This window comes from Protopterus annectens, chromosome 1.part1 (genome assembly GCF_019279795.1).
Source record: "Protopterus annectens isolate FY-2018-M chromosome 1.part1, PAN1.0, whole genome shotgun sequence".
In the NCBI taxonomy this organism is placed as follows: domain Eukaryota; kingdom Metazoa; phylum Chordata; order Ceratodontiformes; family Protopteridae; genus Protopterus; species Protopterus annectens.
In genome coordinates this window covers 364307338-364335331 of record NC_056726.1, presented here as the reverse complement: position 1 = coordinate 364335331, position 27994 = coordinate 364307338, and the positions used below count along the sequence as shown (strand labels likewise).

General features: G+C 45.0%; 1 protein-coding gene across 9 annotated transcripts in view; it reads left to right on the top strand.

Annotated features, from left to right (window-relative positions):
* RBFOX2 (RNA binding fox-1 homolog 2) overlaps positions 1-27994 on the top strand; it is a 2020637-nt gene that overhangs the window by 1332416 nt on the left and 660227 nt on the right. For all 9 annotated transcript variants that reach the window (XM_044075312.1, XM_044075315.1, XM_044075291.1 and 6 more), the window contains one exon: positions 19438-19491. In XM_044075312.1, coding sequence (XP_043931247.1) covers positions 19438-19491 — 54 coding nt within the window. The remainder of the gene's footprint in view (positions 1-19437; positions 19492-27994) is intronic.

The window sequence follows — 27994 nt, the reverse complement described above, 5'->3', positions numbered from 1 at the left end:
TTTTCTCCTATCAAGATGAAACTGGTTGCCATTCTTAACTCCTCTGCACAGGTTACGAGGCATTCCATCAAGTGCAGTTATGATGCTGCACATGCCTCTGCTAGAGCAGTGGCCTCTTGGTCAGTTTTAATGAGATAATCTTGGCTCAGGTTACAACCCCTGCCTGATGACTTTAAGGCCAAACTCGCATATGCCCCTCTGGATATTAAAGCTTTGGTAGCTCAACTGCAGAGCTATTCAAATCCTTACAGGGGAAAGGTAAGGCACTGCAGGATCTGAAGCACATCTTGTTTTCTCCTGTTCCCAGGTTCCAAAGGAACTGTCCTACAAAGATTGCCTTCATTAGGAAACCTGTTATGCCCCATTCTTCAGAAACCAAAAGAGGACCTAGGAAACTATCTTCTTCCAAATCTACCTCATCCACTCTTGTTCAGAAACCGCCCTTTCAGTCCCAGTAAGAACCTGGTAACCTGTGACTACTTGCTTCCAGGGCCATCCACTGTCCTGTCTCCATCTTTCTCTTTCCCTTCTGCAGCTTGGAATCGGATCACCTTGGACTCTTGGGTCCTCTCAGTCATCCAGAGAGGATATTTCATGGTTTGGGAAACTTACCCCCTCCTTCAGAAGGCATCCCACAACCACCAAAGGACCAAATGTCTGTCTTCCCTGTGGTAATTTCAGATCTTTCTCTGGGAACTATTCAAGAGGTCTTTTCTGCTCAAGGGAAAGGTTTCTACTCTAGAATGTTTTTGGTTCCAAGGAAAGATGGCTGCTGGAAACCCATTCTGGACCGTTCTGAAGGTTCCATCCATTCGGATGCTGACATTACCCTCCCTTCTTCCTCTAATTCTTCCCTAAGCTTTCATGGTGTTTTTGGGCATCAGAGACACTCATCACATCTCCAGTCACCCTTAGTTCAGGAAGTGTGTACGTTTTTCTGTTGCTTCCTCTCATTTTCAGTTCTGTGCTTTGCCCTTTGGTCTGTCTGTGGCACCAAGGGTCTTCTAAAATGCTTGCCTTCTATCATAGCATGCTGCAGGGAATTCAGATTTTCCCTTATTTATACGATCTCTTTATCCAAGCCCAATCACCAGACCTACTTCAGGAGTCTCTCTCCTTCATCAGTTCCCTTCTAGAGAGCCTAGGCTTCACTGTAAACTGTCAGAAGTCTTCTCTGACCCCTTCACAAGACCACATTTTTCTGGGTTGCAATATCCAAATAAGATGCTAGCTTCCCTACCCATGGAAAAGGTGCTGTTCTCCATCTCCTACTAGAATTTTACCCCTTTACTCCAACTGCCAGGAACTTCCTATGGCTCCTGAGGTTCATGGCATCTGCTTTCCCTGTACTCCCCTGGGCCAAACTACACATGAGAGAAAAAATCAGTGGTTTCTAAAGACTCTGGGTGCAACACTCCCACCCCCTGGATTTCATGATTCCACTCCTACCATACATCAAGAAGGAGTTGTATTCGTGGATACTTCACTTAAAGATCCTGGTCTTCCCCTACAGCCCCCCCCCTTCCCTAGAGTTATTCACAGATGCTTCAGACACAGGCTGGGGTGAAACTCCATAATCCTGGAGGGTAAGGGATGTGTGGTCTCCCACACAGGCAAAGGAACGTATCAATGTAAAAGAAATGAGAGCCCTGATTTTTGCCTTAAATCTTTAAACCCAAGCTTATTCCAGGAGTGCTGAGGTGGTTCACAGACAACACCACTGTTGTGTGGTACATCAACAAGCAGGGGGGACCTAAGTCTTACCTCCTATGCAGACTGGCCCTATACACCTGGAAGTTAGCCTTTCAAAGCCAAGTCTCCCTTCAGGCAGTTTACCTCCCCTTGGCTCACAGTATGGTGACAGACACAGTAAGCAGGTCCATGACCCAGTCCTGTGAATGGATGTTATACAGGGATGTGTTTCTGGGTCTGATCCGTCATTGGGGTATGCCTCGGGTGGATCTTCTCTATAACCCCCACCTCCCCAACCCCCCCAAGAACAGACAACTACCAGAATTTTGCACCAGGGTTCCACACCCCTTGGCATTGAAGGTGGATGCTATTTCATTTTCTTGGAAGAGGATGTTTCTGTATGCATTCCCCCCCTTACCTCTCCTACAAAAGGTCCTACTGAAGATTTTGCTGGATCAACCAAAAAGTCTTGCTGGTGACTCCCTTTTGGCCAAGGCAGCACTGGTTCCCCCTTCTGCACCTAGCCAGGGGCAGTCATCACAAATTACCCCACAGGCTGGATCTACTCAAGCAGGACAAGGGAACTCTGATACATGCAGAACTGTCCACTCTGAACCTGGCTTTGTAGGTGATAGGATTTTGGTTCCCTTTAGACACCTATTTTCAGAGGACATGCTTCAAGTTCTGAAGGAGGTCATAAAATCCACTACTAGGAAATCCTGTGTTTCCAGATGGAAAAGGTTTTCCTTCTGGTGTCACAAGAAGGATCTACAGCCACTGTTGGAAATCTGGGTGGCTTTGTCCTGTCTGGGTGAACTGATGAAAGGTGGCCTATCCCTACTCTTCGATGAAGGTTCACCTTTCAGCTGTCTCAGCTTGTCTGCCTATGCCTGCCCCCTCCCCCTCCCCCTCCCCCAGCCTCCAGCCTTGAGGTTAGAGGTGGAACTTTTCCTTAAAGGCATCCTTCATATTAGATCACCAAGGAAACCAGTTCCTCCTCCTTGGGATCTCAGCTTTGTATTAGAGAAGCTTGCGTTGTCACCTTTTGAGCCAGCAAGCTCCTCCGTACTGTAACATTGCACATGTAGTGGCCACGAGCAAAACTGTTTTCCACCTGCTAGAAGGGTTTCTGAGCTGCAAGCTTTGATTTCTAATCCCCCTTCAGTTTTCCACAGGGACAGGGTTTCCTTCTGTACCAGCCCTTCCTTTATGCCCAAGGTGGTCAGTGAGTTATCCTTTAACCAGTCTATCAATCTTTTCATCTTTTGTTTCCTTCCTGTCAATCTGAAAGTGAGAATCATGCACTCTTTGGATGTGCACAGGCAACTCGGATACTACCTAGATAAGACCAAACCTGTCCGAAAATCTGAATGCCTGTTTGTGTCCTACCACCCAAGGGCTCTGGGTCAGCCGGTTTCAAGCAGACTATTTCTTCTTGGATATCTAAAGCTATCTTTCTGTTACTCCGTCAATGGTAAAAGCCTGTCTTCTCAAGTGAGGGCACATTCCACTAGAGCAGTTTTCTCTTCTGGGGCCTTCTTTAAAGGCTTTAACACTTGCTGTATCCTGGAGGCAGCTACCTGGTCCCTCCGTTCATGTCTTCACCAAACATTGTAAACTAAATGTCATCTCCAAATCCAGGGCAGCTTTTGCTAGGGCTGTTCTACATGGTTTTGTAGAAAAAGCTTCTCCTCCTGCTCCTTCCCAGCTTTCCCAAGTATGAGCTTTGGCTTTTTCCCCACATGTGATGAGTACTGCAGCATGTGAATAGAAGGACATAGAATAGTTGTGTAAAATCTTACCATAACCATAGATGTCCTCTTTTATATGCTGCAGTATTGCTAACCCCCCCCCCCCCCCGCCTTCCCCGTGATGCTTGCCTGTCTTTCCTGGTGACATGTTTTTCACCTAGGCTGAGGCTGGTGCTTGGCGGCTTTCAGTTCTGAGGTTGGTGCGTGCTGACGTCTGCTTTATACCGGACATCTGCTTTATACTGGACATCCCTTTTCGACTGTATGAGAGAGAGGATGTGCGGTGTCTCGCGTACCTAGCAGTAGCAATGTAGTCTTTTGTGTAATGGCTGTATGTACGAGTTAGCCATAGACAAACTCCCCCATATGTGATGAATACTGCAGCATATAGAAGAAAAATCTGGTTATGGTAAGATTTTGCATAACTATTCTTTCTCAGACTGTTCTCCCATGTTTTCCTTTTGTCTTCATCTGGACTTTGGCATACTGCAGTCATTTTTAAAAAGTTAAAAACAAAAAAAAAAAAAAGTAGGCCTATAGGTGTGTATAAGATTTTCTGTGTAGAATTTGGTTTTTGACTGCCAATTTTTTTTGTTGTAGTTGCTGCTATGCTTTGCATTATCTTTTGTTTTATATGTAGCCATGCTTTGGAGAAGAACAATTTCAAAACGTGCCAGAATTGCCACAAAATTGCTTTCCCCAAATGCCCTATGATGCATTTGCGGCGAAAGAGACTTGTGAATAAAGGTTTTCTGCCTCCTGAGTCCAAATGCAATAAGCCCAGAAAATTGGGAATAATAGCAAAAAACACAGAAAAGAGAGAGGCAACCAAGGAAAGGAAAACAGACTATTCTACTGCATCATTGCCTCCAAAAGTACCTAGAAAAGATACCTTTCCATTGAAACCAAAGCTTTTGTCTTAATCAGCTACATTAGTGTTGGAGCCCATAATTTCTTTTAAGTCTTCTGCAAGGCTAATGAGTCTAACCTCTTCAGGACAGGAAGTCACAATTCAAGGCCACCTTCGGCCGCTGCTTACAAATCCTTCAGATGTAGAGTTGGATCTCATGGTGAGGACATTTTTCAAGGCACAGGTAGAGAAGAATATCCTTCCATTCCTGTCTGTGTTTATGGTGGAATGGGCAGGTCCTTCATCTCCCATTCTTGCTCATTTTCCAGTCTGTCTCTCGACACCAGCAGTATCAGAGTTGACATTACTGCTAATGCCCGTTCCTTCAGCTCCGACAGCTGCCCCTGCCATGGCTGTAAAGTATTGCAATGTACAGTATTCTGACTGATAAGAGTAATAAGGCTGCCCTGTTGTGCCCAGGGGGTCTATTGTTTCTTGATTCACAGGTGTGTAGGTGCTCCTCAAATCAAAGGGGTGTCTTTCAAGGTAGGTCTGGCGACCCAGATTCTTACCCCAGACTCTTTGAATGCAGCCTGTGGATCCAGACTGGAAAGCCTGAGGATACAGTGGGTCTGCAACAGCCCATAGTGTGAAGCATGTGAACGTTAAGTAAATGGCAGTAATTGTAGTCGGTAAGGTATTTGAGCCCTTTTGGGGATGAGGATAAGTATACTTATGTGGTACCACAGTGCTGCCATGGTAGTTAAAGTGGAAAAACGCATTCTCCTACCTGATGTCCTATTGACTTGCTGTAGTATTCTTAACCTGAGGGATCTCCTGCCAGAAGGTGACCTGATGGCCAATATACAAAAGTTTTGCACTATGCTAGGGTATGTGGTACGTTGCACAGAGTACAGTCAGACATAGGCCGTAAAAGCGACATACGGAAGTACCATTTTCAGAACTTTTCTGACTGGCAGAATGCCATTCCGACCCTCAGTTTAATTTTCAGTGAGTACGACTTCAACTGTTCCAGATAAGTGCCCCATTGGGAAAATCTTCTCTCTCCTGCTGTTTTGGTTGTGTCATCCAGGAAGGGCCTAGTCATGGTCAGAAGTCCTGTAGCATTTGTAGTACTGTCAAGTATGTATTATAATCATCTGTGTATGGAGTTTTAGATTAATGTACCAAGTCTTCTAAGTAAGGACACGTGTAGTATTCTTTGCTAAGATCATATATAAATTGTAATGACCTTTTCTAAGTGCTTGTTATGCTGTTTGCCCAGTCATTCCTGAAAAGGGTCTTTGGACCTATAAAGCCTGGTTCATACATGCTGTTGCATATAGTCTGCAGCATTATTTGTTGGTGTATTTTCTTGTGTAATGGCATTAGAATGCACTGACAAAACAGTCTAATATGTCTTGTACTATTATTGTAGTGACCTTATTTAAGACCTTGGATGTATAGTAATGCTTTATTTTCTAAATGTTTGTCACTGCTTAGCCCAGTTCGTTCCAGAAAGGGGTTTATGGACGAGCATGCCTATAAGGTTAAATACAAAATAAATTCTCTACTTCATATGTACCTCTTTCCCTACTTCCCAGAGCTCCCCCCTCTCACTACTTCTAGAAAAGTCGCTGTGTATATTCTCTGTCCCACCTGCCCTTTCTGCTTGGTGTGATTTCTTAGATTGTCAGCTCCTACCACCCAACTCTGATGTGCAGTCAGAGGATCGTAGCAGTATATCACCTGTGTACATGCATTTACTAAGCACGGTAGCTTGGACTCCTGTTCCAGATTTTTTTTTTGCCCAGGATGGACATTGGTATAGGATTTTTGTTCCAAGTCCCGCAGTTCTCTCTCATCTGATCATTCTGGTGTTGCTTCTTTGGAGTCTTCCCTAGTATATGTCCGCTACAGACGGCACTTTAAAAGTATATTTATATGATTACTGACCAAGTGAGTTGATCTTGAAAAGGGTGTCTGCAGTGCCCACCACTTTTTTTTCAAGTTCCTGGAATTGCTACTGAATTCATAGAAATGTGCTCAGATTTATACATTTTTTTTGTTGTCTGTTATTTTCTTGTAGATTATACCCAGTTCAGAGGAGTGCCATGAAATTGTAATGCTGTGCACGTGCCTTCCAAACCAAGCATAGTGATTCTGGTAAAAGACAGAAGGGCATGCCTTGTTTAATATATGAATCAAAGTTGTCTTTGTTTTGGCTGATTCAGTGTGTAGGTTGTTGAATCTGGCCGGATCCGACTTCAGCACCTCATACTAAAGCCTTGGATCCAGGATCTCAGAATTCTTCCCTACATAAACTTGCCCCGATGTCATTTGCCATCTGAGTAAACCACACATGTGAACCAAGAGCTCCATCTTTCTTAAGTGAAAGTTTTTTCCTCCCCTTTCAGAAAGCTGATAGTTTTGCAAAAATTTGTGGTAGTGTTAGGATATTGGTAGACATTTAAGATGGATTAGTGTGTTTTTGTAGCTTTTTTTAATAGTTAAATCTGTGTGTGTGTGTGTGTGTGTGTGTGTGTGTGTGTGTGTGTGTGTGTGTGTGTGTAAAGTAGTAACTAGTGATGTTCTTCATTTCTCAGTGCTGCAGTCTTCACAGTTTGGTCATCCATGCTGTGGTAGCCCTCAGTCGGTCCGAATACCAGAGTCAGGGTTATGTGCGTCTGCTGCTTTCGCTTGCTGGGTGACGTCAGATCATCCGAGCTATAAAGGAGAGCAGACAACGCTATTACCTCAGTCTTTCTTGCCATGGAGCCTGTAGCAGAAGCAATTTGCAACAGTGCCACTCGGCTGTTTCCAGATTTTGAACTTCAACTGAAAACGTCTAAAGCCAATTACCCCATTGGGGATCCTTTCTTTTTCTTGCACTAACTGATGTCCGAAAAAGTCAGTAATTGTCTCGCCTGTGGAAAGCAAATACCTCACAGAGACTTCCATTCTTACTGCATCACTTGCTTAGGGCCCAGATCATGACGTACCCTGCTGTCGGTTCTGTGCCCTCTTTAATGCTAGAAATATTCATCGTACAGCTCTGTTTCTAGCCAGTTATTTCCATCTTCCCTCTCAGATTACCGATATCACATCAGTCAGTCAGCAAACCGCAGAACTTCCGAAAAAACGTAAAGATAAGGATAGAGATAGACCGCATAAGGCCAAGCTTTCCGATGACACCACCGCTAACTGGTCAGAATTCAGTGCGACACTTTCGCAGCCCCTGATGCCCGAGTCTATTACTTTGAAGGCCTCTACTGAGATGCTTTAGGAGTCCTGTATGCCGCAGATGTCTGCGTCATTTAACGAGCCTTTGGCTGTATCACCCTTGGTTGGGTCCGGAGCGACTAAGCAGGCACCGGCTTCCAAGGATACCCCTCGCATTTCAGATTTCACTTCAAAGCCTTCACCCTCTCTTCCGACTAACACTGACAGCACCAAGGGATACCCTTCAGGCCAGACTTAGACCCACTCCTAAGAAAACAGCAAAAAGTCTCCATTCAACTACTCCTCCTCCTCCTCAAACTAGAATGCTTAAAATGGTGGAGGATCTCATCACTTTCATCTGGGGTAATCAGGCCACTTAGCCAAAAGAAGAGAACCTTCTCCAGGCATCCGATCGGATTTAGACTCTGAGGGATCTGACTCTGGTTTTGAAGAGGAAAATCCTCTTACTGCTTGTGACGACTCCGATGAAGAGGAATCTATTCCTTCTGCATCATCTCCAGAGGACTTTTCCTTTGGAGAAACCCTCCACACCCTCAAGGAACACTTCCAGTGGGAATCTACGGATTTCCCTCAATCCAAGAAAAGACCGAGTTTCTAGACCTACCCCAGCATAGACCTCTGGCCATCCCACCCAACTTGGAGGTGGTAGATGATGTTTACCAAGAATCCAGTCTTACCCCTGACACCCTTCCACTTACCCCCAGAAAACCTGACCAGTACTACAGGGTACCTGACTCGCATAAATTCCTCTACAGAAATCCTGTAGCAGATCCAGAGGTGATTACTCAGGGACCTAAGGGAGTTAAGGCTACCTCTGCAAAGAATCCTACTCCCTTCAGACAAAGAATCCAGGGACCTAGACAGATGGGGTAAAAAAGTATATACCTCTGCAACTTTAACTATAAGGGCTCTCAACTGTCAGTTCCATATGTTAAAATATCAACAGCACACTTTGGAACTTTTGAAACAGAAAATTTCTGCTTTTACCAGGTTTTACCAATAATAGATAGCAGAAATACTGCACCTTTTATCTCAGGTGGCAAAGCACTCCTTGCACTGTGGATTTGATGTCCTAGAAACTTCTAGCAGGGCAGCAGTGACAGGATCTGTTATCGGAAGACATGCATGGTTGAAGGAACAACCTCTCCCTGATCATGTTAAAGCTAAAATCAGGGCTTCACCTCTTGGCAAAGGCCGACAACTCCCAGGAAAATCATTTGTGGGAGCCTTACTAGACACACAACAGCAAATGACCTTTCTGTCCCCAGAAAAATAGTTTCCTACCAAAATACTTCACTACTGTGGCCTCCCAGACCCAGCTTTCTGCCAGGATATTCCTGCAAGCTCTAGGCTACATGGCCTCATGCTTCCTCCTGATACCCCTGGCGAGACTACACATGAGGAAAATCAGTGGTACCTAAAGAACCTATGGTGTCAACACTCTAAATATCTGGACAACTCCCTGCCTGTGATCCCTTCCATGAGATCCGAGTTGCTCTGGTGAGCCCAGGCCTGTGCTCTGAACAAGGAACTTCCATTCACTGTCCGTCCATCAGACCAGACCATAACTACAGATGCTTCGGACATAGCCTGGGCCGCCCACCTAGAAGGCAGATGTGCCCAAGGTCTCTGGGACGCACAAACACTACCGTTGCACATCAGCCAAAAGGAAGTGATAGCAGTGCAAAACTCTCTGGCATTCTTCAAACCCTACCTCAGACCCAGGGATGGTTCTCATAAAAACAGATAACACCATAGTCATGTGGTACATCAACAAACAGGGAGGGACTCAATCTTACCCCCTGTGCAGACTAGCCATGAACCTGTGGCTAGCAGCCTCATCCATGGGACTACATCTTATAGCCCAATACCTATCGGGCAACAACACCCTGGCAGACCACCTAAGCAGAAACCTGCTGGGCCCACATGAATGGCAAATCCAGAGAGACATTTTCTGCAAATTACCCACGCATGGGAGGGGCCCCTCAGGTGGACCTTATTGCCTCGTATTTAAATCGCCAAGTACAGAAAATCTGAAGTAGGAGATTCATTTGTCAGCAACCTGTGGGTATGGATCCGATATCGGATCCAAACCGGCATGGTTTATCCAGCTATGGATCCGAGCTCCTAGCTCCTCCCCTCACCCATAATGCCCTGCTCTCCCTACATGACCTCAGATCTAGTTTGCCGCGTTCATGGTGACAGCTTGATCTTTGAGCTCCTTCAGGTAAGTGAAAATTTAGTATTTTTACTAAGGGTTTTTTGGTTAAAAAATAGTTCCTTTGTGCGAAAGTTTTAGGTTTCCCACCCATTTAAACTAATTTTGGTTAAATTACTTAATTTTTTTGTAATTCCCTCCCCTCGCTGGTAGCGTAGTGTGTGCGTGGTTTCTTTGGGGCCTTTAGTGACTGTGTTGTTAACTTGTTAATTTCTTAACTTGTTAGTTTTCTTTTGTTTAAAAAAAAAAAAAAATGTCTGAGGCCCCAAAGGCGATATTTTTGAAATGCTCAGAGTGTGGCCATAAGCTGTCCCCTGCGGATGGCCACACTCTGTGCGTTCGATGCCTTGGGGTTGAACACCTCACTTCTGGATGTTCAGTCTGTGCAGGGTTCAACCCCAGGGCATTGAAGGAGCAGAGGTCGAAGCTGGTCTTGGGACTTTTACCCCCGGACTCAGCTTCGGCCTCTGCCCCGTTGATAGTTACCGCTCCTGCGGTACCTGCCCTACCTGCTCCCGCTCCTCCTCCCGGGACTCAAACTCCCTCTATGGGTTCGGAGGACAGGGAAGCTAGGAAGAAGGACCGGAGAGAGAAGCACCACAAGCAGCGGGCCAAGACCTCCGTCTCGGCCCCGCCGGCTAAGCGGGCTTCTCCTCTGGCCTCTCTAGCTGCTGGTTCTCCTCCTCCTCGGCTCCGGTCCCCAACCTTTTCACCGGGACCTGAGGAGGAGACCCGACCTCCTTCGAGGCTATCGAGGCGATATTCAAGGCCTACCTTGGTAGCCTCTTCAAGGTCGACCTATAGTCTTTCCGACGCCGATCTGGACTGGATGATGCGAAGGTTCATCCAGGCCCAGATGCAGATGGGAGTGCTCCTGCCCCACCCCCACCCCTGGGGGGGGGGGCTCGACCCCTTTTTTCAAGCCCATAGCTCCTTCTCCGACCCGCTACCCGGGTTCGGAGCACTCTGAGCCGGGCAGCTTTGGAGCCGGGGGTGGGTCGGCTCTGATAGTACTGGCTACTTCGGATCTGACCCTGCCCTCGAGTGTGTCGGATTCGACCTCTCGGAGCCTTGGCCCGAGTTTCGGATCCGAAGGACTCAGTGTGCCTTCGGCGCCGTCCGTGTCGGAGCGCACTGGTCCCTCTGATCCGAGGGGCTCTGTGCCGGCTCCAATCCACTCCTTGGATCCGAGGGGGGGCCGACTGTCGGATCCTTTGGTCAAGGCCGGCTCCCCTTCGGCTTTTGATGTAGTGGAGAGGGCTCTGTTGAGGGCTTCCGGACCCCCGGCACTTGCTTCGGCTCCGTCCCGCATTCCATCTGCTCTGGGTCAGGCTTCCATCACCCGGCCACTGGGACAGCCAGTTTCAATGCCCCAAGCAGTTCCTGTGGAACTAGACACTGCTTGCGAGGGCTCCTCGGACAGCCCCCCTGAGGAGGCACCTCACAAGCACACGTGTAAAAGGAGGCACATAGACTCCCCCGAGTCTTTAACTGAAGACACGGACTTGGAGGAAGGGGAAAGCTCCCCAAGATCACCCCCCGAGGATGTCTCCTTTGGAGACATCATGGAAATGCTTCGTATAAGAGGTGGGTGGTCTGCCCCAGAGTCGTCTTCGGACGAGTCCGTGTTCTTGGAGGCATTCGAAGCGGGCCCGTCTACCTTTTGGGTGTCCCCTCCTGCCAACCCCCTGGTGAACCTTATTACCACCAGGGCGTGGAAGGAACCGGACACCGTGGAGCCAATCCCCAAAAGGCCAGACAGGATTCTCAGCCCCCCTGCTGACCGTGCCCACTGGAGTAAGGGTCCTCCGGTAGATGCCATGCTGAAGGCAGCAGCCATCAAGAGGGAACTCACCCAGGAGAGTCCCTCAGTCCATCCTCCGAGCAAGGAGTCTCGGATGATGGACCGCTTGGGGAAGCGAATGTTTAGTTCAGCGACCTTCTCAGTGAGGGCGCTCAACTATCTGGCACATGTTATTAGAATGCAGCGCGATCTTATCAAAGAATACGCTGCATCCCCCCCAGAGTCCATGTCGGAGGAGGACAAACTTTTGCACTCCACCTGTATGGCCACTCTTCGGTCCGTGACAAATACCTCTATGCGGTTGCTTTCCCATGCTACTGAGGGAGCCGCTAGAGTTGCAGGAGTAGGCCTAGTCACGAGGCGCCAGGCCTGGCTCCGCCATTGCGATTTCACGGAGCCCTTCAAGGCGTCTTTCGCGAATGCCCCCTTTGATGGTTCTGCCCTTTTTGGCAAGACGGTTCGCGACACCTTAGTCCAGAGCGAGAAGGACGGGAACATGCTGTCTGCCGTCGGAGTCCGCTTCTCTGTGCCCCAGAGGTTCTACTCTAGGAACCAAAAGGGCCAGAAGATGATGTGGTTCCGGAAGTCGCAGCAATCCCAACCCGCTCCGGACAACCAGTCCTTCCGTGGCAGAGGAGGACAGGGCGGACGCCGCCCTAGGGGCAGAGGGGCTCCCAGGAATTTCGGGTCCAGAGAACTATTCTCTGAGCGGCCCGCGCAGCAACCCTGAGGGGTTGCCCGACTGCTCCACTCTGGAGGCAGTCGGGGGACGTTTTTCGGAGCACCTAGCGGCATGGGAGTCCATAACAACAGACAGCTGGGTCCTCTGTATTATATCCAGAGGATACAAAATTCCCCTTCTCCACGTCCCAAAACCAAAATCCCTCCCCGACGTTCCACCCGATCAGAGGGAGGCCGCTTCAGCAGAAATTGGCTATCTGCTGAGGAAGAGCCATCCAGCCCGTCCCCCCAGACCAGATCGGATCAGGGTTCTACTCCAGGTTCTTTTTAGTGCCAAAAAAGACGGGGGACCCAAGACCCATTTTAGATCTGTCCCTATTAAACCTGGCAGTTCCCAAGGAGAAGTTCCGGATGGTCACTTTACAGTCTATCCTCCCCCTTCTGGGAGAGAATCACTGGATGTGCTCTATAGACCTCAAGGATGCGTACTACCACATACTAATGGACAGACGGTCCAGGAGGTTTCTTCGCTTCCGGCTGGGAGCCAGTCACTACCAGTTCAGGGTCCTTCCCTTTGGTCTCACCACAGCCCCCAGGGTGTTCACCAAAGTATTAGCAGCGGTTGCGGCCCACCTCAGGCTTCAGGGGGTGCAGGTCTTTCTGTACCTGGACGAATGGCTTCTCACCACCCCAACAAGGCATCTACTATCCCTGGCAAGAGACACTTTTCTTCAGCTAGCTCCCTGGCTAGGTATCACGATAAACGTAGGAAAGTCCAACCTGGCCCCTACTCAGTTGATAGATTTCATAGGTGCCAGGTTAGACGCAAGGAAGTTAAGAGCCTTCCTCACAACCGACAGAATTCGGAATCTACGACTCCAGGTGCGGGCCATCCTCCACTCAAGCTCAGTACTGGCGGAATTGGTCCTGAGGGCACTAGGGTCCATGGCAGCAGCGATTTCTCTTCTCCCGCTCGCCAGGTTGAACATGTGAGTACTTCAGTGGACGCTTCAAGTACAATGGTCTTATCTTTCTCTTCCCCTGCATCACCCCATTGCAATCAGCAAGGCTTGCAAGCGGTCTCTTTTGTGGTGGCTCCATTCAGAGGATCTCCAAGGAGGCCGCCCCTTTTGTGCATCCCCCCCCCCTTGCCACAGTGACCACGGACGCATCTCGCCTCGGATGGGGGGGCATTTTGCGGGACGGACGGTCCAAGGCAGGTGGAATGACTCAGACCTCCCTGCATATCAATGTTCTGGAGATGAGGGCCGTGCTCTTGGCATTGCATGCACTTCAGGCCTTTCTTCCCCTAGGAACAATTGCGATTCAGTCAAACAACATGTTGGTGGTCTGGTACATCAACAAACAGGGGGGAACCAGGTCTTACCCTTTATGTCGGGAAGCCATGAGAGTGTGGGAATGGGCGATCTCTACCAACCGCTTTCTCATTGCAACGCACATTCCGGGTCTGTCCAACATCCTTGCGGACAAGCTCAGTCGCACCATTCTCTCCCCGTACGAGTGGTCTCTCAATGCTCAAGTAGCGAAACGTATCTTCGCACGGTGGGGAACTCCTTGTTGCGATCTCTTTGCTTCTCCCTCAAACACCAAGTGCGACAGTTTTTTCGCTCTAATCCCTCCACCAGGGGATTCCCCGAGAGATGCTCTGGTGCATGCTTGGCCTCCCGGTCTTCTTTACGCACACCCCCCTCTGCCTCTGATGCTCCAGGTTCTTCAGAAAGCCTCTCGGTTAGGGTGCAGAATGATCCTCATAGCCCCATTCTGGCCTCGGCAGATCTGGTTCCCTTACCTAAGGTCTCACTCAGTGAATCCACCTTGGATTCTAGATCCCATTCCGGATCTGATAGCACACCCATCGAACCTACCATCTCCGAACCTGGACAACCTGAAGCTGACTGCTTGGCTGCTCCAGTTCCACTCCTAATCAGGACTCCTGGTATTTCGTCGCCCGTTAGGGCCATTCTGGTAGCGGCGCATAAACCCTCTACCAGAAAAACTTACCACAGTAAATGGAAGCGATTCTCCATTTGGGCGGAACGGCAAGGTCTAGATCCCTTCACGGTACCTCTTCCCCTGGTTCTAGACTTCCTTACCACTCTTTTTAATGGCGCCAGTAGTTCCACGGTCAAAGTTCAGCTAGCGGCCATTTCTCATTATAATGTTGGTCATGACTCTGGGCCTCTTATGTCTGCCAAGTTATGTAAAATCTTCCTAAAAGGCACCTTTCTGCTTAGACCCCCTGTCAAGCAGGCGGTTCCACCATGGGATCTTTCCTTGGTTCTTCAGGCCTTGACCGCTCCCCCTTCGAGCCTGCGGCCACAGTAGATATAAAATTCTTATCTCTTAAGACTGCATTTTTAGTAGCCATTACTTCAGCCAAAAGAGTTTCGGAACTTCAAGCCCTTTCCATGAAGCCGCCTTACTTGATCTTCCATCCGGACCGTGTGTACCTCAGGATCAATCCCTCGTTTCTTCCTAAGGTAGCTTCGGAAGCAAACATTAATCAGTCCATCAACCTCCCCGTTTTCTTTCCTAATTATCAGAACAAAGGCGAGTACAAGCTGCATTCATTGGATGTTCACAGGCAGCTTCGTTTTTACCTTAACAGGTCAACTGTTCACAGGCAATCTGACCAGTTGTTCATTTCCTTTGCCAAATTCAATATGGGTAAACCAATTTCCAAAGTCTCCTTGTCACGATGGATTTCCCAGTGTATTCTTTTAGTTTACCAAGCTTCTGGGAGGCCCGCACCGGACGGAGTCCATGCTCATTCAACCCGGTCTGTTTCTACCTCAGCAGCCTTTAAGGCTAGGATTCCTCTGGATGACATTTGTTCAGCGGCCACTTGGGCTTCATCTCATACTTTTATTTCTCATTACAAGCTGGATATCACGTCTAGAGGTAGAGCATCCTTTGGCTCCGTGGTGCTCCGGAATATCCTTCCATGACAGCTGCCCAAGATTCAGGTAGCTGGGGACTCTGTCCCACAGGTTGCTGACAAATGAATCTCCTACTTCAGATTTAGAAGTTATGTACTTACCATAACGTTCCATCTGAGTAGGTGTATTCATTTGTCTGCAACCATCCCGCCCTCCTATCCCCCTGTTCTTGTCAGTTTCCTGCATAGAATGTGTTACCCTTTGATTAGGGTATTTTGATACAGGGCAAACTCTATCTGAGGTCGTGTAGGGAGAGCAGGGCATTATGGGTGAGGGGAGGAGCTAGGAGCTCTGTTCCATAGCTGGATAAACCATGCCGGTTCGGATCCGATATCGGATCCATACCCACAGGTTGCAGACAAATGAATACACCTACTCCGATGGAACGTTATGGTAAGTACATAACTTCTAATTCTGCACCAGGGAGTACCATCACCTTGCCTGGTAGGTCGATGCCCTGACATTCCTTTGGAATACCCTCTCTGTGTATGCATTCCCACGTCTACCTATCATTCCAAAAGTACTAATCAAGATAAGGGAGGAACAACCAAGAACAATACTCATTGGTCCAGACAGCATTGATACCCACTGCTGCACAGCCTGTCTCACTAACCCCTCTGGCAGCTACCTCTGATACCTCACCTGTTATGCCGGGGGGGGGGGCAATGCTGCACCCGGACCTTCAGGCACTCAAGCTCTCGGCATGGCTTATTCTACCAAAACAGACAAGGAATCTATGCTAAGCAAGCGAGTCCTTTGCATCATCACAGAAGGCCCAGCACCAGAAAGTCTTGCGCTGAAAAATGGAAAAGATTCTGCTCCTGGAGCCAGCCCAAGGGGGCGGACATACTCCTGACGTCCATTCCTCTTATTTTAGATTATCTTGCTAATCTTCTTAATAAGGGTCTGTCCTTCTACATAAAGATCCATGCCTCTGCCATCTCGGCACACTTTGATACAGAACAGCCTGGGACCTGAATTATGTTTTAGAAAAGCTTACTCTGCCTCCCTTCGAGCCTGCAGCATCCTCCAAACTAAAGTACCTGTCTTGGAAGACTGCCTTTCTTCTGGCTATTACTTCAGCCAGGAGAGTGTCAGAGCTTCAAGTCTTAATGGCCATTGAGACATTAAGGATGGCGCAGTGGTGCAGCGGTAGCGTTGTTGCCTCTCAGCAAGAGGTTTTCTGGTTCAATTCTCAGCTGGGGTGCCTTCTGTGTGGAGTCCGCATGTCCCCCCCTGTGTTCGTGTGGGTTTCCTCCCACGTTGCAAAGACATGCGCCTGGAGCATTTCTCCCTGGGCCTCCGCTGAAAATTGGCTTCATTCCAAGTCAGACTTTCCTGGTTAACAAATGTTAAATAAAAATAAATTTATCTTCCATGCAGACAGGGTCTCCCTGAAAACCAGTTCCTCCTTCATGCCAAAGGTGGTTTCGGATGTTACCCTCAACCAGGCCATCCACCTGCCCACTTTCTTCCCTAACCCTCAGAACAAGGTAGAAAGGATACTGCATTCTTTGGATGTGCACAGGCAACTCAGATTTTTTCTGGATCATACAAAGACATTCAGGAAAACTGACCAGCTCTTGGTCAGCTTTAAAACAGGGACACACAGGAAACCAGTATCCGGACCATTTCCAAATGGATAGCACACTGTATCCAATTTTGCTGCTCCTTGCATGGAAAACCACTCCCTAAGATCATCAGAAGCCATTCCACTAAGGCAACCTCTACTTCCCCAGCATTCCTTAGAGAGGGGTACCCACCAAGGACATCCTGGAAGCTGCCACATGGACTTCGGTCCACACCTTCAAATATTACGAGCATGCTCTCCCAATCTAAAGTTACTATCAACCTTCCACCCTTCTTAGCTTTGGAATCTTCCCAATGGTTAGAACTGCAGCAGTGAAACACAAAGAACATAGTACAGTTGTGTACACTTACCGTAAATGTAGATGTTCCAGTGTATTCACTGCTGCAGTCATGCTTTCCCTCCCTCCCTCCTTCCCCCTCATATGTGCTTTCCTTAGAGAGACATATTTCTCTGGGCGTCACTGACCCCATGACTACTACTAATTATTTGAATTGGACTTCTTTGGTTGGTTAAGGCAAGAAAAACTGAGATAATGGCATTGCCTGCTCTCCTTTATAGCTCAGACGACCTGACGTCACCCAGCAAGTGACAGCAGCCGAAGCATAAAACCTTGACTCTGGTATTTGGAAACCACAGCATGGATAACCCTATGGTTAGGACTGCCGCAGTGAATACACTTGAACATCTACATTTATGGTTAGTGTACACAACTGTACTTTCTAACTATGGCCAGAGATGCCAGGCTTTCCTCCCCAGTAGTTTGAATCACATCATCCTCTCAAAGGAACTCAGCAAAAAAGGCTTTCAAGAGCAGATGCAAGCATTTCTCCATCTGGGCATCCTATAATGGGCTTGGACCCCTTTTCAGCACCTTTTCCAAAAATTTTGGAATTTTTCAGTACTTTTCATAGCTAGGTAAAGTTATTCCACAATTAAAGTGCATTTGAGAGCTATTTCAAACTTCCATATAGGGTTCAGCGATGCTTCCACTACTTCCCTCAAAATTTCCAAAGCTTTTCTAATATGTACTTTTTTATTGAGACCCCAGTTCATAATCCAGTCCCTCCCTGGGATGTCACCATCTTGCTTCAGTCTTTAACTCAACGACCCTGTGAATCAGCAGCATCCATAGACATGATGTTTCTTTCTAGGAAGACTTATTTCTTTGGGTTGCCATTACTTCTGCCAAGCAAGTGTCAACTTCAAGCACTCTTCTGCAAAGCTTCCTTCCTTCCTTGTCTTTCATAAAGACGGTGTGTCTTTGAGAACATGTGTTACATTAGATGTGCACAGACAAGTCTTGGTACAATGGCGGTAGAATCTGTCAGAAAATCGGTTTAATTGTTAATTTCCTTCAAGGAGGAGATAGGGCAATCATTTTCTAAAGCAGCCTCTCGAGATGGTTATCAGATTGCATTTCTTTTGTCTATGATTCACTGGATATGTGTCTGCAGTCGAAGCCTAAGGCGCACTGTCAGAGCGAGGGCAACCTCAACAACCTTTGCAAAACTAGTTCCTATCAGTGACATGAGCAGCAGCAACATGATTTTCAACTTGTACCTGTGTGTCACTATGTTAGATGTGCAGTCCAGGACTTGCAGATTATTTTGGCTCTGCCATACTAAAGAATATCCCTTCTTCCTAGAGTCCACCCAGGTCCCAGTCTGGTAGCCTGGGAATCTGTCCCCCACAGAATCAAACGAAAAAAGACAACATTGGATGTAAGAGTTGTGTACTTACCATGACGATAGATCCAAGTGGTCTTTTCATTTGTTTCAACTCCCCTCCCTCCTTCCCTTAACAAATTGTCATTGTATTTCTAGGAATCCGTCATTTCTTTTGGACCCTGTCTGTTTCCTTGCATCTCATACAATTTATAGTGTTCATTCTTTCTACTTGTCCTATTTTGTAACTGGATATGTATCTTTGTGTAGATATACTCTTAATGACTTTTAGGATCAGTCAGCACGTTAGACAGGCAGGTATTTGCGTGCGTGTGGGTGTGCCGCCTTTGAAGGTTGGGCACCGGGCTGGCAACTTGACACCGTAAAATTCCACTGCCAGTCATTAGCGGACCGGAGTTCCACTGTGGCGACCAGTCATTAGCGGACCAGAGTTCTGCTGCGTCGACCCCTAACCGGGAAAAGCCGAAAGAGAGGATCCGTCAGCAAACTTGATCTGAGGTAATTTGGGCGGGAGAAGGGAATTTTGAGTAAGGGAGGTATCTGAGCTCTCAGATCCAAGGCTTGGTATGAGGTGCCAAGGTCAGATCTGACAACTCACAAGTTGAACCAGACGAAAAGAAAGACCACATGGATCAGTCATTATGGTAAGTACATAACTTTTGTTTTGGAGGGGGGCAGGAAGGATATTTTCAAGTTGCTTACCCATTGCAGTGAGTCATTTCAAAGATTGTGTGATGTGGTGAGTACTGTCTAGCCATGTCAGTGGCTTAGTGTTTTGAAATTGTAAAACCATAAAGGTGTGCAGTTTTGTCCAAGCTTAATGCATTTGTTTCTTTCCCAGCACAGATGGATTTTATTACAGCTGACAAATTTTGAGGCATGTCATTTGTTGACAGAGATTGTGGTATAGTTTATCTGGCTTGACAAGTTGAACTAATTTATTTATTTTTTTTACTTCATAGCAATTTGGAAAAATTTTGGATGTGGAAATCATTTTTAATGAGCGAGGCTCAAAGGTGAGTTTTTTTATTCAAACTTTGTTAAATTTGTAATCTGTCAGAGACTGTAATATGAAGACCAGTTGATGTTGTTTTTGAGATTATTAAATTACTTCAGAGCTCATTTTGAGCAATTTCAAATGTTTTGTTGGCACCTAACAGCCATCGGTCATTTCAGAGAAAGTTTTTTTTTTCCTTTTCTTTCTTGCTCTTAAAAACAAAAGAAAAAGATCTTGGTTGCTCATTGTAACAATTCTTTGATATGTAGAATTTTGTTTGCTAGGCATTTTCACTTTTAAGGTAAAATGCATGTGTTATTTCACTAGCATTTTTGTGTCCGGTGATTAGAGTTATATGTGGGTTAATATTGTCAAAAAGTTTTATAATGGGCTTTGCATTTTCACCAATTGTCGAATTTTTAATGATGGTCTCTTTTGGCATTTTCTGTTTGGAAAAAATCTGTTTACAGCACTATACATTTATGAAATCTTGAGTTAGCTGTCATGTCAGTTGATTCGGTAAAGGGTTTTGGGAGTTTTTGGGAAAAGAAAACTACTGTAGTAAAGGAGCAAAGGCATTTGCCTAGTTTTGGACCAGTGATAACATTTCTTAGGTTTTCTCTGAAGTGTAATATATTGCTTTATAATGTAGCTCTTTCTCATATTTTCACAATGTGTGCACAGATTTTTTTAGTATTTATTATGAATTGTCATTTCAGGGAAGCACTGAGGCATTCCATTTTTATATATGAATACAAATTCTGTCCTTGTCTTTAAAAAGTATGCTATACAACACAGGATGCTTAACATGAATGTGCTTTCTTACTCTGAGGACATTTGTCATTTCAGATTGTGTTCATTGTTTAATTTTATAGTCCGATAGGGACAGTCTTTAAACAGGGGTATTTGAATATTGATGCTGTTTCTTCAAAAGAAAAAAAGAAAAATACATATACTTGAAGGGGTAAAATGTGGTCCCATGCAGTACGTGTATGTACTCCCTGTCTGTATTTACACCAGCATGTTAGTAGACATAATGTGGGTTTTCCTGAAACATTAAAATGTTTTCTTGACATGTAAGTTTACATGTAATAGAAAAGCTAAAATGCACTTACTGTTTAGATGCAATTAAAAACTATTTTTTTTAGCTAACACTTAATTAGTTAATTGATAAGCCAGTCATCAGCCATAAAATAACATTAGGTGAACCGCCCTTAAAAAAAAAAGTGCTTAGTGCAACTCATTTCATCTAAAACAAATACAAAAAATCCATTTAACAATGCGTGTAATACCTAGCCAAATTTAAACATAACCACTAGGTTCCACAAACAACAAACTTGGTTGAAAAGTTTGAGTGAACATGTAAAAAATACTATAAAAATGTATTCTATGAATTAAAAAACCTTAATATATAAAAAATGTGTATAAAAAGAACATAGCAGCAGACAATGTTAAATAAACATACTCAAGCTGAAAAACCATTCGTTTTTAACTTTTGAAGTTTGAAACAATACCAAACTGTGGTTTCAGACTTATTCAAAACACTATTACATCCCCATAGTGTACCTGTTCCGGATACAAAATAAACGTTGTACCCAGTAAGGTAAATATGCTAAATAATGTTATTAGATCTTTGCTTTAACATGGGCATGCGGGAAATACCTTCATTAAGTCCTGGTGGTCGCGTGGCGTTTAACCTCAATTGCCACCTTGCTTCTTTGCTTTCAACAAGAAGTCCGTCATCGCCACCCTTACAGTTCAGTACCACCCGATCAATAGCAAAGAAAATAATTTTTTTTAAATTGGGAAAACCAACACTGTGATTGAATAGCGCATTGTGCCCATCTTTCCTTCTAATGGCCCTAAGATGTTCAATCCTGTCCTTCAGCTTTCTGACAGTTTTTCCCACATAGAAAGCATGGCAACTAACACACGTGGCAACATAGAACAACATCGTAGTATTACAACTACATCTCCCTGGGCATGATAAAGCATAATCATGCCCATGGTTCACATATGGCCCATCATTAATGTAGCGACAAAATTTACATGACCCACATTTGACCATCAAAGACTTGTACCATCTATTTTTCTTGTCCTCCAGGATGTTTTTAATGTTTTTCCCCCTACTGAATACCACAGTGGGTTGAGTCCCCAACTTTGTCTTGGTGTATTCATTGAAACAAACTTGCCACAATTTTTTAGTTGTTTCAATAAGGGGGGTACACAAAGGGTTGTATTTTAAAACAAGTACGTCAGAATTATTTAAAACTAATTTTAGGGGATATAACCTCTCTAACTTACATCCCTATTAAAGTGTACATCCTCATCCAAGAAAGTCTTCTCATCCCTAACCAGTCTTGATAACCTCATCATTTTAAATACAAAACGTGAAGTGGTTTCCAAAAAGTCCACATCTTTTTCTCCTATTTTAACATCAGGTATTAAAACTGTGGGTACTACCACAAGGGATAATTTTGACGTACTTGTAAAACATTAAAAACATCCTGGAGGACAAGAAAAATAGATGGCACAAGTCTTTGATGGTCAAATGTGGGTCATGTTGATCTATGTTGCCATGTTGCTAAAGTGGTTCGAAAGACCTTCTACATTGCCCATCTGATCATGAAGGGATTCACATCCAGATCAAGTGAGGTCATTGTTCCCCTGTACTCTTCACTTATCAGACCAATGATCGAGTACAATGCCCCATTCGGGATGTATCTCACCCGACACCTGCAGCAATTGGAGAGACCCCAAAAATTCCTCTCCAAAAGGGTAAAGGGACTCCAAAACCTGTCATATACTGCCAGACTGAAGAAACTCCAACTCTGTTCAGTTGCATACCGTCTGCTCAGAGGTGACCTGTGCCTGACATACAAGGACATGACCAACCCAGAATTAATGGACATGCTCCACCTCAAAAAATCCAAATCCACCAGAACCACTAGAGCAAGTGACTTAAACCTTAGCACGGATATAAATAGGATGTGCTGGAGGGATAGATTTATCACCCAGAGACTCCCCATGCTGTGGAATAAAATCCCGGTCCATGTGAGGCAGAGCACCTTGCTGGCTCTGTTCAAGAGAAATCTTGACCGGTGGATGGGAGATCGTAGGTTTACCCCGGGAATCATCTGTGTCACTGCTGGACAGAGGCACAACAAACTAATGGGCACATTATTTCTAACATAAGGGGTGGCGTAAGCCACATAACTTTGGGCTAGGCTTATAAATGCCTTAGGGCAGATAGCCTAGTATAAACCTATGAACCTATGTAAATTTTGTCGCTACATTAATGATGGGCCATATGTGGCGATACATGGGCATGATTATGCTTTATCATGCCCATGAAGATGTAGTTGTAATACTACGATGTTGATCTATGTTGCCACGTGTTAGTTGCCATGCTTACTATGTGAGAAAAACTGTCAAAGCTAAAGGACAGGATTGGTGAACATCTTAGGGCCATTAGAAGGAAAGATGGGCACAATGCGCTATTCAATCACAGTGTTGGTTTACCCAATTTTAAAAAAATTATTTTCTTTGTTATTGATCGGGTGGTACCGAACTGCAGGGGTGGCGATGACAGATTTCTTGTTGAAAGCAAAGAAGCAAGGTGGCAATTAAGGTTAAATGCCACACAACCACCAGGACTTAATGAAGGTATTTCCCTCATGCCAATGTTAAAGCAGAGATCTAATAACATTATTTAGCATATTTACCTTACTGGGTACAATGTTTATTTTGTATCCGGAACAGGTGCAATATGGGGATGTAGTAGTGTTTTGAATAAGTCTGAAACCACAGTTTGGTGGTGTTTCAAACTTCAGAAGTTAAAAGCTAATGGTTTTTCAGCTTGAGTATGTTATTTAGCATTGCCTGCTGCTTATGTTCTTTTTATACACATGTTTTTTTATATATCACTGTTTTTAATTCATGGAATAATTTTTTATAGTTTTTTTTATATGTTCACTCAAACTTTTCAACCAAGTTTGTTGTTTGTGGAACCTAGTGGTTATGTTTAAATTTGGCTAGGTATTACACGCATTGTTAAATGGATTTTTTGTATTTGTTTTAGATGAAATGAGTTGCACTAAGCACTTTTTTTAAGGGCGGTTCACCTAATGTTATTTTATGAGTGATGATTGGCTTATCAATTAACTAAGTTTGTTAAAAAAAAATTTCACTATTTATTCTGTTGTAGTTGGAGGTTTCTTTGACTCTGAAGCCAATTACTGGCGAAAGCGCTTAGTCGAAGGAAAATTTTGTTAATAAAGCTGGTGTGTTCCAAGTCGTTGTTGGGATTATTTCTTTATTTTCCAGGTTTTTTGTTTCTGTTGGGAATCTGTTTTTGCTGTGCAATTAAAAACAAGTTTGAGAAGTATTGGATATTTAATGCAATATTCTGTAAACTAGTCAGTGATAATACCTTTATCAATCTGACCTCAGAGCTGTTAATGGGGCCATTTTCATCTACAGGGCTTAATCAATTTATCTGTAGCATATTAAAAATACCTACATATATAAATAACATTTTCCAACAGACACATTCCACTAGTCAACTTTGTAGCATAATGCCAAATTATATATTAAAAGTGGAACAAAAAAATCTTAAATACAAATCCTCAAGTAATTCTGTAACTGTTGCTCAAGCCTGGTGAGAATGAAGTTCTTATGTTTATAACCCATCTTGTGTTAACATTTAAAATATTGTGACTCAAATGTGTGAATGCTGCAGCTGATCTTAACATTCTTTGGCTACAAATGTTACAGTGGGAAGGAAAATAAAATCGAATGCTTGAAAACAAATTTGTATGCCTCTTTTGCTCAAGTCTCTGTTATGTTTCATAATTCAGAATTTAAAGTGGCAGGACGTCTTTTGAACATAAAATGTGCCACATAACCATTGAACTAAATGTATAACTCAAGGAGTTCCACAGGTGAGTCTGTTATGTTAAAATGTTTGTGCGCGCTTGTGCCTAGTAGAAAACTCTCCAGCTGTTATATATGATCAGTGTCGTAAGAATCCACTTCTGGTAAAGCAGAATCTGTTGCCTGACTTGCACCTCAGATTTTTTGAAGTGCTGGACAACTAGAATTCCTAAAAGTGAATAGTGAAAATAAATGTCCTCCACGGCAAGTCTTGCAGCATCCCTCCCATCACGAGGAGCAGCAGGAGTGTTATTCCCTAATGGATGAGCTTCCTTGCTATGTTTAAAACAAGGGCGCTCATCCATCAGAGAATAAGTAAATGCAAAGGCTTGCCTCAGCCCTAAAAATTTAACTGGGTAATCATCACTTCAGACGTGTTCTTTCAGTCTTTCAGAATGGGTATAGAACGACCTTGAAAGAGCAGCCTCCAGTCATTGGCATCTCTTCTCCACAAAGTCAGGTACTCCTGCTTTAGATCATTAAGACCTTGCTCGAGCAAGGGACATTAAAACCACTGCCTCCACAGTATATGGGGAAAAAAGGTTGTATTCCAGACTCTTCCTCTCTCCATGAAAGGAAGGAGACATGAGACTGATTCTGGATCTCTCCACCCTCAACACACTTCTCTTCGTTCCATCTTTCAGGACAACCTTTTAATACAGGTATCATCTCAGCAGATACTCTTAAGTCATCGTAACTTGACCCTGGACATTCTTCAGGGTTTGGATTTCAAAATCACACTGCAGTGAAACCAGCCCAAGACCTTGTTTTCTTGGGAAGCAGACTAAATGCCAAACTAATGGAGGCTTTGCTTCTTCCACACGAGTGCAAACACAAGTTCATCCTGTCTCTTCTTACTCTGCAGTCCTGTACTGCAAGGGAGTTCTTCAGTGCACTGGGATTCATGACAGCCATCTCCTTGGTCCCCTTTACCTGACTTCATATGAGGAAGTATCTACTTGGTATGCTATGCATATTTTCACTAAATATTAGAGTGGATACCTTTTCTAAATTCACTGCTGCCTTTGCCAGGTCACTCCTCTCTGGAATACTGGTCTCGGCATTCTCATCCCTTGAAAATCCAGGTTTCTCACCTGCCCTGCCCAAAGAAGGAAATACCATGGTACACATCACAGGTAAAGTTCAGTCTGGGTCTTCCCTTCAGATTGCAGATGCCACAACAGGGATTACACACAAACGCATCAGATGTATGGAGAGCATGGGAGGACAACCAAAATATTCTGGAGAATAACCCTACAAACCTAAGATCAGAGCCACATCAGTCTGAAGATGAGGATGTTCTTAGTGTTTCACTGTTGCAGTCATTACATTTGGAGTAATCTGCTGGCAGGCTGCCCTCAGTCGGCCTGATTAATAAAGTCTTGGGTCCTGCATCGGTTGCTGTCCCTTCTTCCATGACGTCAGGTCATCTGGGGTATAAAACATGCAGCTGACGCCATTACATCAGTCTTTCTTGTCGCATGATGCCTGAAACAGAAGCAGTTCGCAAGTGCTAGTCGGCTGACTCCTGAAATTTTCGTTTTCGAGTTTCAGAGCCGAAGTCTTCAACTAAAAGCCAAGTACCCCGTTGGGGAAACTTTTTCTTGCTCCTTACCGATGTCAGTAAACCTTAATAATTGTATTACTTGTGGGAAGCAAATACCTCATAAGGATTTTCATTTGTTCTGTATTCCTTGCCTAGGCCCTGACCGCAACGTGCCTTGCTGTCAGTTTTGTGCTAAATCGAGATTTATCCAGAAATGTTTGTTAGCCATCCGACTACCAGAATACCTAAAAACGCAAAGAAAAAGACAGACTGTTGAGGCCCAAAACCGACGAAGCTTCTTCTAAGCCAGTCGCCGGTTTGCCGGTACTCAGTGAGGTGCTTTCGCAGCCCCTGATACCCACTACTTTGGATTCGCAGGCCTTTACTGAGACCCATTCGGAGTCTGGTATGCCGCGAGATACTTTAAGTATTGAACCCATGGATGTCTCTACCTTGGATGGGTCTGGAGCCGCTGAGCAGGCACTGGCTTCTGAGGGTGTTTTCAGGCCTAAAGATTTGTATATTAAACCGAAGACATCTTCAAAACTAAGGCCAAAAACTACTTGTATGTCTAGAAATCCGACGCTTGGGCCACATGTACAGACCCCAATGCCTAAAAAACAAATGATCAAAATGGCTGAGGATTTAATTACCTTGATCAGGGGTACCCATCCCCCTCCTGCTAAGAGGACCTAGGCAAGGCACTGACTATGAATCTTCAGATCAGGTTTCTATTTCTTCTGATTCCTCTTCTGATCAGGAATTATCTATTCCCACTTATGAGGACTCTAATGCAGAAGATTCCATCGCTTCTGCTTCTCCTCCTGAGGATTTTTCTTTTGGAGAAACTTTGCGTACCTTAAGAGAACATTTTCATTGAGAGAGTCAGGATTTCTCAAAATCTAAAAAGAGACTTGGGGATTTCCTTCTTCCTCAGCATAGGCCTTTGGCTATACCTCCTGTTCTAGACATTGATGTTTTCTCAGAGTCCAGTATGACTCCTGATTCCCTGCCTCCAGCTCCTAGTAAGCCAGACAGATATTACAGGGTTCCTGACTCCCACAAATTCCTCTTTAAAAACCCTACTGCTGACCCTGAAACCATTTCTCTGGGTCTCAAGGGCGTTAAGGCTTCTACTGCTAAAAATCCTACCCCTTCTGATAGAGATTCCAGGGCGCTGGATAGATGGGGTAAGGTGGTTAACACGTCTGCAACCTTGGCAATCAGGGCTTTAAGCTGTCAATTTCATATGCTTAAATGTCAACAGCATGTCATGGGTTTACTTAAACAGAAAAGTATGTTGATTTCTGACTGTGTGGAAAATAGAGTTGCTGGATTTATTTCATTCAGCTGAACAAGTTGGAAAACCTACTTTGCAATGTGGTTTTGATTCCTTGGAGGCCTCTTGCAGGGCTGCTGTAACTGGTTCTGTGATAAGAAGGCATGCTTGGCTCAAGTAGCAAAATCTGCCTGACCATGTTAAAGCAAAATTGTTGGATGCTCCTTTACAACAGGACAGTCTATTTGGTAATAAGGCTGAAGAAGTTTTGAAAAAGATGGACGATAAAGCTAAATCTATGTAAACTGTAAAAGATTTCCTACAAGTGCAGCCACCCAGGTTCAGTAGGCACTGGCCTACTAAGAATTGGTCCTTTCCAGTACCCACTAGAGCTGCTCAGGTCAAACCCAGACATTCCAAAGGCTCCAGGTTTCAAGTCTCAAGGAACTTGTAGAACAAAGCAATGGGGTGCCTCCACCTCCAAATCTGAAAGTAAGGCACCTTCCTACGGAAAACAGTGTCCGTGACTTTCCACTGCAGTCAACAAGCACTTATCTTTTGGCCGCCCCTTTGGGGGGAAAACTGGCACTTTATGTACAAAACTGGCAACTGATTACCCAGGACAAATGGGTTTTAAATATGGTATCCCAGGGATACAGATTTCATTTCCACATGTTGCCAATCTCAAATGGATGGCCAGATCTGCCTCCAAATCAGTGGGCAGAGGCCCAGAAACAAGTTATGTCCCTCATAAAAATTCAC